This window comes from Leptonychotes weddellii, chromosome 10, assembly GCF_054177405.1.
Source record: "Leptonychotes weddellii isolate Sample4059 chromosome 10, ASM5417740v2, whole genome shotgun sequence".
NCBI lineage: Eukaryota > Metazoa > Chordata > Mammalia > Carnivora > Phocidae > Leptonychotes > Leptonychotes weddellii.
This window is the reverse complement of record NC_138378.1, coordinates 57,900,751-57,914,721: the sequence shown is the minus strand read 5'-3', so window position 1 is coordinate 57,914,721 and position 13,971 is coordinate 57,900,751. Positions and strand designations below refer to the sequence as shown.

Below are 13,971 nucleotides of genomic sequence, written 5' to 3'. Positions count from 1 at the left end.
TCTGTCGATGGACATCTTGGCTCTTTCCACAGTTTGGCTATTGTGCCAGTCTCATTCCTAAAAATAATTTTTCTATCAGTGTTCACAGGTTCCCAATTATCTTGGTTTAATATTAAGTCCATTGCAGAGTGTTATTTTTGTAAAATACAATAAGAATGCCATAGCAATGCCAAATTGCTATAAAATTTTGGAGACATTCTAAATTTATGAATTTAACACATGACAGATGACAGATTATCTATCTTGAAATCTGGCTATCCTTTCTCTCCTTTCATTTTCCTTTACTTTGGATAGTTTCCCTTAGATAGGAAGCATAAGTTTTAGATGACAGAAATTGCACATTAGTGTGTATTCTTGCTCACATTTACTTCTTGTGCCTGAGTTATTTTTATGAAAATAATACTATGGGAATATTTCTTTTCCGTGTTCCAGTCATGCCACTAGATCTGATCACCTTAGAAGATCCTTAGCTAGGCTTATGAGAACCTTCAGTTACTTGGGGAAAACTACCTTGCTAAAGGTCTAAGATAACATTTGTTAGGTTTCAGCACCCTACTCCTCCTTATCCAGATTTCACAATATTGGGCAAGTGTTTTATAGATAATAATTTGGGGTTGTGAAATAAAAAAAAAAAATTGGGGGTTGTGAAAGTTTATTTCAATGAAGATAGCATTTTTTTTCCCTCTATTTTTCATTCTTGAAAGAGTTTTAAGAGAAACTCTTAAAAGTGCTTCACCTTTTATTTTGATACCAGTGTTGAGTTTTTAACCTTATGGGCGCCTGGGTGGCTCAGTCGGTTAAGCATCTCCTTTGGCTCAGATCATGATCTCAGGGTCCTGGGATTGAGTCCATGTGGGGCTCCCTGCTGAGCAGGGAGCCTGTTTCTCCCACTCCCTCTGCCCCTCCTCCCTACTCATGTGCTTGCATGCGTGCTCGCGCGCGCTCTCTCTCTCTCTCTCAAATAAATAAAATGTTAAAAAAAAAAAGTCCCTGCTTTTGGAGTTTTGTTAATATATGTTGGAATTTTCATGGTTTGCATCTTACAAGGCAAAGTAGAATTCTGTCTGTATCCTGCTCACATTTCTGTATTATTATGACTTTACACTAAAGGCACCTCTTAAAACCGATGCATTCTATTAATTACATTAACTGAACCCTTTAAGCCCATAACAGGAGATTGCTTTCCTTGTAAAATTATAAAACTGTTCTATCTGAATGTGGTAAAAGGACAGTTGTAGCGATGTAGAGGCTTCTGGTTTTAAAAGCATGAAGAGTGGGGCACCTGGCTGGCTCAGTCGGTGGAGCATGTGTGTGACTCTTGATCTCAGGGTTATGAGTTTGAACCCCATGTTGGGAGTAGAGTTTACTTTTTTAAAAAAAGAGCATGAAGAAAAAAATGGTTTTTGTTTTCTTTTCTTGAATGTTATCTTAAAAGATAGAGGTTACAAACTTTATTATTTGATGGAATTAAGGAACATTTTTAACCTTTAAATTACAACGTGGTAAATGACTAGGTGCCTATGACCACGCCGGCCATTACAGATTAGAGCAGATTATAAAACCTTATGTTCAGGGGGCACCTGGGTGGCTCAGTCAGTTAAGCATCTGCCTTCGGCTCACGTCATGACCTCAGGGTCCTGGGATCGAGCCCCACATCGGGCTCCCCGCTCAAGTGGGGAGCCTGCTTCTCCCTCTCGTTCCCCGCTTATGCTCTCTTTCACTGTCTCTGTCTCTCAAATAAATAATAAAATCTTAAAAACAAAACAAAACAAAAGACCTCATGAATGTTCAGGAAGATAAATTGGTAAACCTGATGTGAATATAAAAATAGGTGTTTAAACAACCTGTAATGAGTTTAGGATAGAATTACCACTAGAGGCCTAAGCAAAGGAGAATAACATAATTACCAACTTTAATAAAAAATTGTACAGCAAAGAACATGTAGTTATACTTTATGACTCAGCTCTGAATAGCATACTGATCTAACCAAAATTGTGGTTTCACTACATTGGAAGGATATAGTGTGAATGTGTGTGATGGGAGAAAGCACTAAATTCTTATCTTCTGTAATAGGAAATTAGTAGACAGTACCTAAAACTGCAAACTCAAAATACAGCAGTACAGGCCTTTACTTAAAAATATAGAGGTAGATAAAAAGAATCAGGTAAAAAAATTGAAGGGGGGGGTGCCTCTGGATAAGGGAAAATGAGGAGAGGAGGCTGCTGTTTGCCTTAGTAAACTTAGGAATCTAGTTGACTCTCTTAACTATTCAAAATCAAAACCTAAAGAAAATAGAAAGAGCATCCCTGCATTTGAATCATGTTTAGTGAATACATAGCAAAGTATACTGGCAGTATAGTCAAGACATGACAGTAGCCTGTTACTGAAATCTTTATGGAAACCCAATAAGCAGCATACCTTTCCTTGCCACATTCTGAACAAATTATGAAATAAAGCCATGAAGAAGCATGAGGAGGCTGAAATAATCATTTTATTACCCTTTAAAGGTTAAGTTGGAGAATACAGCTTCAAATAAGAACCAAATGGGTCTGATTCACTGCACCCCAAAATTAAATAAGCTTACTCACTCACTACTCCACGAACAAATCACAAGATTTGTTCGTGGAGTAGTAGCAGAAGGCATGCTCTTTTAGGGGAGCTCACTTCCCTGAGGTTAAGGGCAAAGCTGAATTAGTCATACCCAGTTTATTCATTCCCAAGTTTACCAACCAGATATGTCATGCAACTCCCAGCAGAGAAAGTAGGAGCCTAATTGAGCTCCCTTCTGTATATATACCCAGCGTACATTCATTTTTATTTGGTATAAAATCAAAGAAGCTTTTTATATTTAAAGAAGCTATTTTTAGTGTAATCCCCCCAATTAAAAAAATATTTAATCCAAATATGAAGAAGTTACAGATAATTTGTACTTTATTTGTGGAAAATGAAACCTGAAACTACTTCTGAATATTATTCTCAGAGGTCTGTTTTCTTAAAAGTAAACTAGAGTATTCAGAATTATCCTGTTTTTAACCTCCACTAGATTTTGCGAAAAATAATAAATTAGTTCCTGCTTGAGTGCTTTCTATATGTGAAGTCCTGTATAAATGCAACAGAAGTTAGTATAGTCATTTCTATACAGGAGCTTATGATCAGGGAGAAATGGATATGACAAAGGAACAGTACAAAGCAGTACATAGAGGTACCTTAAGAAAATACTTAGTACTTAGAGGGAATTTAAAGAAAGGAGAGCATATTCAGTTTTTGAAGGGAGATATAGACCAGGAGTTGAAATGGCTTTTAGAAGTGCCATCTTAGGAATATCTTATTTTTTTTTCTCTTAATATTTAGTCTTGATTGGAGGTGCCTGGGTGGCTCAGTCAGTTGAGTGTCTGCCTTTGGGTCAGGTCCTGATTCCAGAGTCCTGGGATTGAGCCCCGCATCAGGCTCCCTGCTCGGCCGGGAACCTGCTTCTCCCTCTCCCTCTGTCTGTTGCTCCCCCTGCTTGTGCCCCTCTTGCTCACTCTCTCTGTCAAATAAATAAATAAAATTAAAAAAAAAAAATTTTTTTTTAGTCTTGATTGAATCTTAAAATTTAGGATATCAGTGTTACAGTAACTTTATTCTCATTACAAAATAAGCCTATCCATTACAGAAAATTTAAGAAAATCAGAGACATATAAAGGATACAAAAGCCATCTATAATACTTCAGATAATCACACCCTCATTTTTATTTTATTGTTCAAGTTACATTTTCTTGAAATAAAATTGAGATCATACTTAATGTATACTATCTCGAAGTATGTACTGTTCCTTTTATTTAACATGATAGCATGTAAAGCATGAATATAAGTTAGCCTGTTCCCTATTATTGGGCTAAGATGAACATTATTTTATGTGCATTTTTCTGTAGTCTGTGATTATGTCCTTAGGTCACTACCTTTTTAGAATTCGTTTTCTTGGGACATTTTTAAATCTCCAAGGGTTTGTTTTTTTTAATACTCAATAAATCTTTGTTTAAAGGGTATGTATATTTATTGGGTAATAGTATTTATTTGCATTTATTGAATAAATCCCTATTTTCTTTCCTGGCTGTGAGTATACTCAAACTAATTAGAGGAATTGTGGTTCTCTGTTTTACTAAAACATTTAAATTTCATTTATTCCTTGTTTATCATTTGAAATTTAGTGTGTATCTATGTTTTATTCTTACTCTTGAACATTTCTGATACTTGATTTGAGGCATACAGTAAAAAGGTCATTTTTTTAAAATGTCATTTCTTTTTGGAAAGTAGCCTTACCTACAGTTTGATTTCTGTATTTTTCAGGGTTACTTTGAAAGTTGCAACATACACAGAAACAGAATAGCAGGCTTTGAAGTAAAAGCCTATGCTAACCCCACAGTGGTTCGATGTGAAATTCATCATGGGCAGACTGGAGGAATATATGTGCATGAAAAAGGAAGAGGACAATTCATAGAGAATAAAATCTATGCAAACAACTTTGCAGGTGTATGGATTACCTCAAATAGTGACCCAACAATAAGGTATTTATATGTAATTATGGATAGAAGTTACTTTTTCACTTTTTGTGTTATAAGAAAAGTCAAGTTTTAACTCTGTTTTTCCTAGATACCTGACTACTGCAGAATAGATTTTCCTAGTAAATGTCTGTGCATCTGAATGAGCATAACTATTGCATTTATTTTCGGGTGTTCTGTTTGTTTTTTAACGATCTAAGTCATGCATATTATTATTTTATGAGCAGTTGCAAATGCTGTGATTTTTATTTTAAATTCATCAAACTGCATTATAAATGAGTACATAGGGCCATGTTCTTCTCTTGGAACCTGAATGACCTTGTCTTCTCTTTTTTTGTCTGAGAGTGTGCAGATAGCATAACTCAGGAAAGTAATTATCTCAAAGATTCTTGGACAGACAGAACAAAAATAACAAAAAGTCAAAACTTTCAAGCCATCACTTTTCTTTAATAGTTCCTATCATTCCCTCTGACTATAGTAAGGAAACAGATCTAGTCTGAAAGGTGTTGGCTAAGACTGTAGAACAGAACTATTATAATTTAATCAGTAATGATGAATTTTTTTTTAAGATTCTCTTTATTTATTTGACAGAGAGAGAGCGACAGGGAGAGAGGGAACACAAGCAGGGGGAGTGGGAGAGGGAGAAGCAGGCTCCCCACTGAGCAGGGAGCCTGATGCGGGGCTCGATCCCAGGACCCTGGGATCATGATTTGAGCCGAAAGCAGACACTTAACGACTGAGCCACCCAGGCGCCCCTGATGAATTATTTTTTATTGCTAAGGTTTATTTTCCACTGGCTTTATGAAAGTAGATTATGGAATTTCCGTTTTGTTAATATGCAGCAAATGTGTCTAGATCAGCTAAGAAAAAAGTTCTAAATGTATTAGCTATTTTGAGGGGAATGTTTAAGAACGTTATTTTATCTCGAGGGGCGCCTGGGTGGCTCAGTCGTTAAGCGTCTGCCTTCGGCTCAAGTCATGATCCCAGGGTCCTGGGATCGAGCCCCGCATCAGGCTCCTTGCTCAGCCGGAGGCCTGCTTCTCCCTCTCCCACTCGCCCTGCTTGTGTTCCCTCTCTTGCTGTGTCTCTCTCTGTCAAATAAATAAATAAAATATTTTTTTAAAAAAAGAATGTTATTTTATCTCAAATACTTAGGTGGCTCTTTTAAGCTTTAGGTCTTAGAAAGAAAACAAGGGAACTTAGAAATCATCTAGTCTGAGTCCCTCATTTTACAGATTAGGAAACTATGGCCCCTAGAAGATAAATAATTTTTTAAACAAATAAGCTCTTACTGAATAATGTTTATTTTTTTTATTATTTCTCATAATTATAGGGGGAATTCTATATTTAATGGAAATCAAGGGGGAGTTTACATCTTTGGTGATGGACGAGGCCTTATTGAAGGAAATGACATTTATGGTAAGCATGTTTTGTTCTATAAAATTTTGGAGGTTGGCCTGTCTTCCAGACATTAGCAAAATGGACCATTTTGAAACCATTCAAGTAGGAGAACTGGTCCTTTAAATTTTCAATAAAGATTATTTGTGATACTTATTTACTTAACAATCATTATTCACTTAACATTTACTGAGTACCCACTGTGTACCAGGAACTATACTAGATACCAGTGATGAAAATATAAATAAGACCTTAGTCTCAGGGAGTATCTACAATATCCTTAGATTTACTCTTTTTTCACTTTGGTACTAACTATAAAGGGAGGGGCGCCTGGGTGGCTCAGTCGGTTAAGTGTCTGCCTTTGGCTCAGGTCATGATCCTGGAGTCTTGGGATAAAGCCCCACAGTGAGCTCCCTGCTCGGTGGGGAAATCTTCTCCCTCTCCCTTTGCTCCTCCCCCTGCTTATGCTCTCTCACTCTCCTGCTCTCAAATAAATAAAATCTTTAAAAAAAAAAAAAAACTATAAAGGGAAAATACTTATTCCTCATTAAAACTTTTTGAGATACTAGTTCAGTGGACCATTATTAGATGTGTGTGTGCTAGACACTGGTATGTTCCAGGGCTTTCTCTTTTGCTACTATTTACCTGGATAATACTTACATAAAGCTTACTCAATTCCAGGTATTATTCTGAACATCTTACCTGAATTGAGTCATATAATATTTACATCAACCCTGTGAAGTAGACACTATTAAATATCCCCACTTATTGATCAGGAAACAGAGGTACAATGAGGTTAAATAACTTAAAAGTCACACAGGAAGATAGAATTCCTGGGATTCAAAACTTGGCAGCCTGGCTTCAGAGTCTCTATTCATAACTATTATGCCCATACTGCCTACAATTTTTCTTTTTATACTCCTAGTTCCCTTAGTTTTGGTTTTTTAATGCTCTTGGACCATAAATATCTTTCTGAATATGACATATTTCACAAAATCGTGCTTTCCTAAAATTCTAAAAATTTTAACTACCATGTAATATAAAACTCTTACTGTGTTCCATGAGGCTCCATATGTTGACATTGTAACTTTTATTTTTAAATAGGCAATGCGTTAGCAGGAATTCAGATTAGGACAAACAGTTGTCCAATTGTTCGACATAACAAAATTCATGATGGCCAGCATGGTGGGATTTATGTGGTAAGTTAATGTAGTTCTAGAATGTCATGCATCAAAACCAGGGGAGAAAGGGTGGAAGAGGACAGAATTACATCTGGCCTTAGTTAGGCCATATTCAGCTTACAGAGTATGAATTTATGACTGTCTTTAATATTTATACAGTAGGGCGCCTGGGTGGCTCAGTTGGTTAAGCGACTGCCTTTGGCTCAGGTCATAATCTTGGGAGTCCCAGGATCGAGTCCCGCATCGGGCTCCCTGCTCGGCGGGGAGTCTGCTTCTCCCTCTGACCCTCCTCCCTCTCATGCTCTCTGTCTCTCATTCTCTCTCTCTCAGATAAATAAAATCTTAAAAAAAAAAATTTACACAATAAATAACACTCTTGTTCTCCCTGCCAGTATATGAATGACTTTTATAGTATGTGTAATGTTCTATAAAATTCATTCAACTGACTGAATTTAGACATAGAGAATGTACCTTTTTTTTTTATTAAAGTCTTTAATTATAATTGTCATTATGGGCTGAACTCAAAACAGCAACTCATTGGCTGAGTTTTATTTTTACACCGGAGTTTTGCTGGTGTGACTATGCTAGGAGTCTAAATCCATAATACCACTGAAAGTACTAATAATACTAGACCTGAGTTTTTTTTTAGTATTTTTTGAGAAGTCCATTTTTCATTTGAATTTATATTGAGACATAATTGAGCATCTTACAAAATTTTAAAACCATGTATTGGTCCTATACCTTCTGTTACCATGGTATATCTGAAACTGTTACAACTGATTCAAGTGAGAAGATGTAGGAAATTTCAGAAAGGTCCTTGTGTAATGCCAGGTGTTAACTCTAATTTTTATTTTCAGTTCTAGAAATGTCCATGTCTTAAGTCCTCTGTTCAAAATATAAAAATAAGTATTTTAGTAACCTGAGACCTTATTTTGAATGATTTCACCAGTAATTTGAAATAACTATTAGTTTACTAAACTAAATGTTACATATCTTAGAATGAAATAAGAAGCTTAAAAGTACAAAACCACATAAAGACAGTATAAAAACTTGTGGAGCTTAAACTCAGAGGCTACACAAAAACAATGTTACTACCTCCTCATCCAGATTAAAAAATAAAAATTGGGATTTTTTTTTTATTATAACTGTCTTTAAAGGGGGGAGCACACTATAAACTACTTGGTTCTAAAAGATATATATTGTATCAATGTAACTTTTATTCAGCATGAGAAAGGACAAGGCGTAATAGAAGAGAATGAAGTTTATAGTAATACTCTGGCTGGGGTCTGGGTGACAACTGGCAGCACTCCAGTACTGAGAAGAAACAGGATACATAGTGGAAAGCAGGTAAAATTATTTTGGACTCTTACATGGGAAATACATTGTTTCATAAAGTTTTGTTGTCATTTGAAAACAAATTTTTTTTTAATTTTAGGTTGGTGTTTATTTTTATGACAATGGACATGGAGTGCTAGAGGACAATGATATCTATAATCATATGTATTCAGGGGTTCAGATAAGGTAAGCATTTTTCACATTTGGCTTTCTTTCAGGAGGGCCAGTTGGGTGGGAGTATGTGGGGTATGTAGAAGAACTTTCCTTGTTATTTAATGCTCAATTTTTATTCCTCCTTTTGTACATATATTCATGCTCTTACCACATGCTTGGCCTAAATTGTCAGAATATTGCTTTTCTTGAACCAGCTGAGGATAGCAGCCAGTGGCACATGAGCCTGCTGTAGGAGCACATTTCCACTGTTCTGTCACCCACAGTCACAGTCACAGTCGCCAGCGTACTCCGTCACACTTGGGAAGTAGGAGGCTGTATAAACACTTGTGAGCTGTACCCGGCATATTGTAGGCACTCAGTAAATGGGAGCTTCTGTTTTTACACTATTTCTGTAAAAGAGTTAGGTTTTTACACCCCTCTTTCCTGTATTTTAACAGTTTTAGAAACTGTAATAGTACTTATAATTCCCTTCATTTTATATATGAGGTGAGTATACAGTAATAGTAGTCACTTAATCTAACCTCCTCAGTTTAGTTTATATATTAGGAGACTCTATAGTAATAATGTAATCTATAGCTAGTTTTCTGTGGGAAATAGAATTAAGCAAAACTAAACTGTCTTTACCGACAAACTTCTCAAGAGCATCTGGACAGACTCCACTGTATACTTATTCTTACTGTGATTAATATGAATTTTTTCACTGTTACCTCATATAACATGGGATATGGGAGTAGAAGCGGTTAAGATGGCATTAATTTCTATTGTATCCGTAGGACTGGAAGCAACCCCAAAATTAGACGCAACAAAATCTGGGGAGGACAAAATGGTGGAATTCTTGTTTATAATTCTGGTATGTTTAATCTTTCATCTTTTTCTTATTGCTAATTGCCTTTAGAAATATACTTTCCAAATAACATAACCTAAATATTTATACTTATAGGTCTAGGCTGTATAGAAGACAATGAAATATTTGACAATGCCATGGCTGGAGTCTGGATCAAGACAGATAGTAATCCTACACTAAGAAGAAATAAAATCCATGATGGAAGAGATGGTGGCATCTGTATATTTAATGGGGGTCGAGGTATTGTTGTTAATTTTGCATTAGTAAAAAATCCAATTTTTCATTATTCTTCCTCCATATCTTTAATGATCAGTGACATTGCCAATTAATATAAGCTTTATATGAGTGAATCTCAGTCTTTTTCCTTATCAGGTCTTGAGATGGTTTAGATTAGTGCCTAGAGGTAAAGGAGACAGATGTTTACACAATTTTTCTTTTTGTAGCCATCCTGAATGTGCTAGTTGTTAGGCATTTTTAAGGTAGAATCTGTTTACATTTTCTCTCTGGACTTTCTATTATTTAGAATAGTGATACGATTATATTTTAGTATATGTGCTGCCGAAGCGAGCACATGATACGATTATAATAAACACCAAGGTCCAGTTACAGAACTAGGTTAGAAATTAATTGGCCTGTAAATACATGAAAATGTAGTAAATAAGTAGTGTTGTTGTACCTGTTTACAGCTGTGTTTGTTGGAGAGTGGAATTAATGAAGCCAAGGTGCCTGGTTTTGTATACATAAAGGTCAACTCATTTTGCATTGAGGCAAAAGTTCCACAGTCCGTGCCCCTTGCAAATGCATGTTGTTCCAAAAGAGAGACTAGCGGGGAATGTCAAATGCAAATTTATCACCATTCCTGAAATGTCAGTAACCCAGCACTATACATATCTTATATGGAAGGAATAGCTAGATATTACTACAACATAATCAACAAAATTTACTACTGCAGCCAAGCAGTGACGATTCCATTAATGACATAGAAGAGCGCATAATCTAGTAATTCAAAAAGGTGACATATCTGGTAGTCTTTACAAGATAAAATGAGGAAACACAATACAGTGGATGGTTTTATTTGTAAGGTGTTGAGAAAAGGTTCATGGACTAAAATCACTCTTGAGCTGTGTCTTGAAAAATGAGTATTCACTGGTAAATGTTGGGTGGGGAGACCATTCCTGGTGTAGAAAGCATAATTCACACTCTCATTTGTTTTGTACATATTTATTAATTGAACACTTCTGTACCAACAATTGATACAGATGCTAAAGATAAATGGTGAATAAAACGGTACTACATCCAGAAAGTTCATAGTCTAATGGCACATTGTAAACAAAAGTGTAAAGGAAACAAAGTGGTACTATTTAGTAAGGCGCAAAGAGGTACTGAGAGTTGAGGCTAGAGAAAGGGTGCAGCGCCCAGATTCTAAGAGACTTTGTATACGGAATTCAGACTGGATCTTAGCAAAAGCAAAGATTAGAGGTAGGGACTTGGAGTAGTCTTTTCCAGGGGAAAAGCAATTTAGAGGTCAAAACTGAAGTGCCACAGGCAGGTCGAAATTCTACAGAAATACGTTTCATGTCTTCAGAGAGCACAGAAACGCTAGTATGCAACTAATGATAATTCACTATACATAAGTAGGTTTTATAGGAGTAGTATTAGCTAATTCTTCAGTGCAGTGTATGTTTACATGTATTAATTCAGTCCTCATTATAACCTTCATATATAGGTGCCATTATGCCCAGTTTAGATAAGGAAATGAGACAGAGTAGTAAGCAATTTGCCTACTCAGAACTAGGAGGTGGTGGAATCCATATTTGAAGTCTCCTCAGCTCTTTTTTTTTTAAAGATTTTATTTATTTATTTGACAGAGACAGCGAGAGCAGGAATACAAGCAGGGGGAGTGGGAGAGGGAGAAACAGGCTTCCCGCTGAGCAGGGAGCCCGATGTGGGACTCGATCCCAGGACTCTGGGATCATGACCTGAGCCGGAGGCAGCCGCTTAACGACTGAGCCACCCAGGTGCCTCCTCAGCTCATTTTTTTAAATCATGTTACACTCTCAGAAGAGAGAATAATAAATTTGATGGAGGGAAACTGAAATCTTCCAGAGGAGGTGACATTAGGAAGAAAGAGGGCAGGACATTCCAGGATGAGGAAATAATACAAACCAAAGGCATTAGAGATAAAAATGTATAGCATATTCAGAGCATTCAGTAAGACAATGGAATAGGTTAGGGGAATATCTTCAGAGAAGGCACATGATAAGAGTTGTAGGAAACTGGGAAAAATAGCAGAAGAGAGACTGCAGTAAACGAAGTTATCAAGTAATGATTATAATAATGACCAGAAATAATCAGGGCTTGAATGAAAGCATTGAGGCTGCAATAGTTCTAACAATACTTCAAAGGAACTAATTTTAAATCAGTGTTTTTTAGTGAGAAATAGGTGCCAGGCACTGGGAATGCATGGTTTGTGGTACCATGGAATTTCCAGTTATTGGTTAGAATGGTTACCTGCCATTTTAAGCAGTTTTTGGTTAAGTCCTACCTTAAACTCCTCTGAATTACTAATAAACTTGTCAGCTGAAAAATTAGTCCTTTGAGTTTTATACAACAGTTAATAAGAAACTTAAATATCACCAAAAAGGCTAGTGAAATTTGTTTGTGCATTAGCCTTAATCTGAGGAAATATTTTATTATAGGTCTCCTTGAAGAAAATGATATTTTCAGGAATGCTCAAGCAGGTGTTCTCATCAGCACTAATAGTCATCCAGTCTTAAGGAAAAACAGAATATTTGATGGATTTGCTGCAGGTTTGTATTTTTTTACCTGTAGCTTGTTTTTTATAAAGTGTTTGATCTTTAGTATATTAATTCTCTTTTGTTTAGTAACTGAAGGTGTGCAAAGTGTGTTGCAAAAGTGGCTGAATGACTGTCAGTTAACAATGGGCTTTTATAAGAGCGCCTAATCCAACGTTCGGGATTCTGCTAAGCCAAACTTTTAAGACATGTCTCTTGCTCTTCAGTAGTAATTATGAAACCTTAATTGGGATAGAATGCAGGCTTGTACTACCATTTGGAATACAAATAAATTCAAGCCCTCTGGCCTCTCAAAAACTTTTTTTTCCCCCCAAGATCTTCGTAAGTGAAATCCAAGTATTGTGCATATATTTCAACTTTTTGCCAGAGAAGATGACACTTTTTTTTTTCTTCGTATGTACAACTAGTGGCTACCTAAACATACATACGGGCAGGCATTATCCTCTTCTGCTTGCCAGGAAAATTAGTAGTAAGCTGTGAACCATCTGTAGTAGCATTCCTTCCTTTAGCAGAAAATAAATGTTATTCTCAGTGACTCAAACATTTGCATCTTATTCTTTAGATGTTAAACTGTATAATGTAATGATGTATCTACTGTTTGTAAATTTTACTTCAGGTATTGAAATTACAAATCATGCAACTGCAACACTAGAAGGCAATCAGATTTTTAACAACCGGTTTGGAGGCTTATTTTTAGCATCTGGTGTTAATGTGACAATGAAAGGTATGTTGGAGTCTGCTCTGCCTATAAATACACAAAATACGCCATGAAAAGATAACTGTATCGAAGTCATTGCTGTCACTCTACCAAGTTAACTACAACTCAAGTAACTATTTTGAAAGCTTTGACTTGTTCTAAACGGAGTATCTTACAAAGGAAAATCCATTTCTATTTTAAGCTGATTTTTTTATTTAATTGGTTAGCCTCCTTTAAAGGTCTTAAAAAGTGACTCTTAGAATAATCCTATAATCTGTATTTTTATCTTAAGTCTTTGTCCTCTAGAATTTTACTTATTTTTTCTTTTATTACAGATAACAAAATAATGAACAATCAAGATGCCATAGAAAAGGCTGTTAGTAGAGGCCAATGTTTATATAAAATATCAAGTTACACCAGCTATCCCATGCATGATTTCTACAGGTATATTTCTAAATTACTTGTGAGTCTTGAAAAGGGGGAGATAAGTGATTTTCTTTTCTAAACTGGCAAGATGCAACATTTCTAGATTTTTCTCTTTCATGTAAACTAAAGGTAGAGAAAATTGGGTATTTGGAAATTTACCAAGGGAAGAGAATATAATTGAGAATGTTATATTTGTCCACATTAAGTTCTGTGATCAGCCTACTTGAGGATTTTGTTTGGGACCATAAATACGGAAAAGTATACCGCAACAACTCTTGCTATCACCACAATGCTTTTGCCTAGGAGTTTCAAAGTAAAGCTGTAATTAAGTGTCCCACATGCCCCAGTCACTGAGATGTTTTTGACTCCCTTCCCACCCTGCTCCCAGGTTAAATTTTTCTTAAAGTTTCAGCTGCCTTCTGCAATTTGCAAATCATTTGTTTTTCTCAGAAGACACAGAAGATTCACTTATTAAAGTCCTTTTGAAGAAATTAACCTGGGCTGGAGCGACAAAAATTTTGGTTTTGGTCCTCTTTTAAGCCATAGGTCATAGGGTAAA

At 36.0% G+C, this 13,971-nt stretch overlaps 1 protein-coding gene across 1 annotated transcript in view; it reads left to right on the top strand.

The window, feature by feature from the left end:
* FBXO11 (F-box protein 11) overlaps positions 1 to 13,971 on the top strand; it is a 74,107-nt gene that overhangs the window by 58,652 nt on the left and 1,484 nt on the right. The window contains exons 12-21 of the mRNA XM_081832309.1: positions 4,330 to 4,547; positions 5,875 to 5,960; positions 7,044 to 7,138; positions 8,345 to 8,467; positions 8,556 to 8,641; positions 9,403 to 9,479; positions 9,570 to 9,713; positions 12,173 to 12,283; positions 12,906 to 13,013; positions 13,322 to 13,482. Of these exons, the coding sequence (XP_081688435.1) occupies positions 4,330 to 4,547; positions 5,875 to 5,960; positions 7,044 to 7,138; positions 8,345 to 8,467; positions 8,556 to 8,641; positions 9,403 to 9,479; positions 9,570 to 9,713; positions 12,173 to 12,283; positions 12,906 to 13,013; positions 13,322 to 13,482 (1,209 nt within the window). The remainder of the gene's footprint in view (positions 1 to 4,329; positions 4,548 to 5,874; positions 5,961 to 7,043; positions 7,139 to 8,344; positions 8,468 to 8,555; positions 8,642 to 9,402; positions 9,480 to 9,569; positions 9,714 to 12,172; positions 12,284 to 12,905; positions 13,014 to 13,321; positions 13,483 to 13,971) is intronic.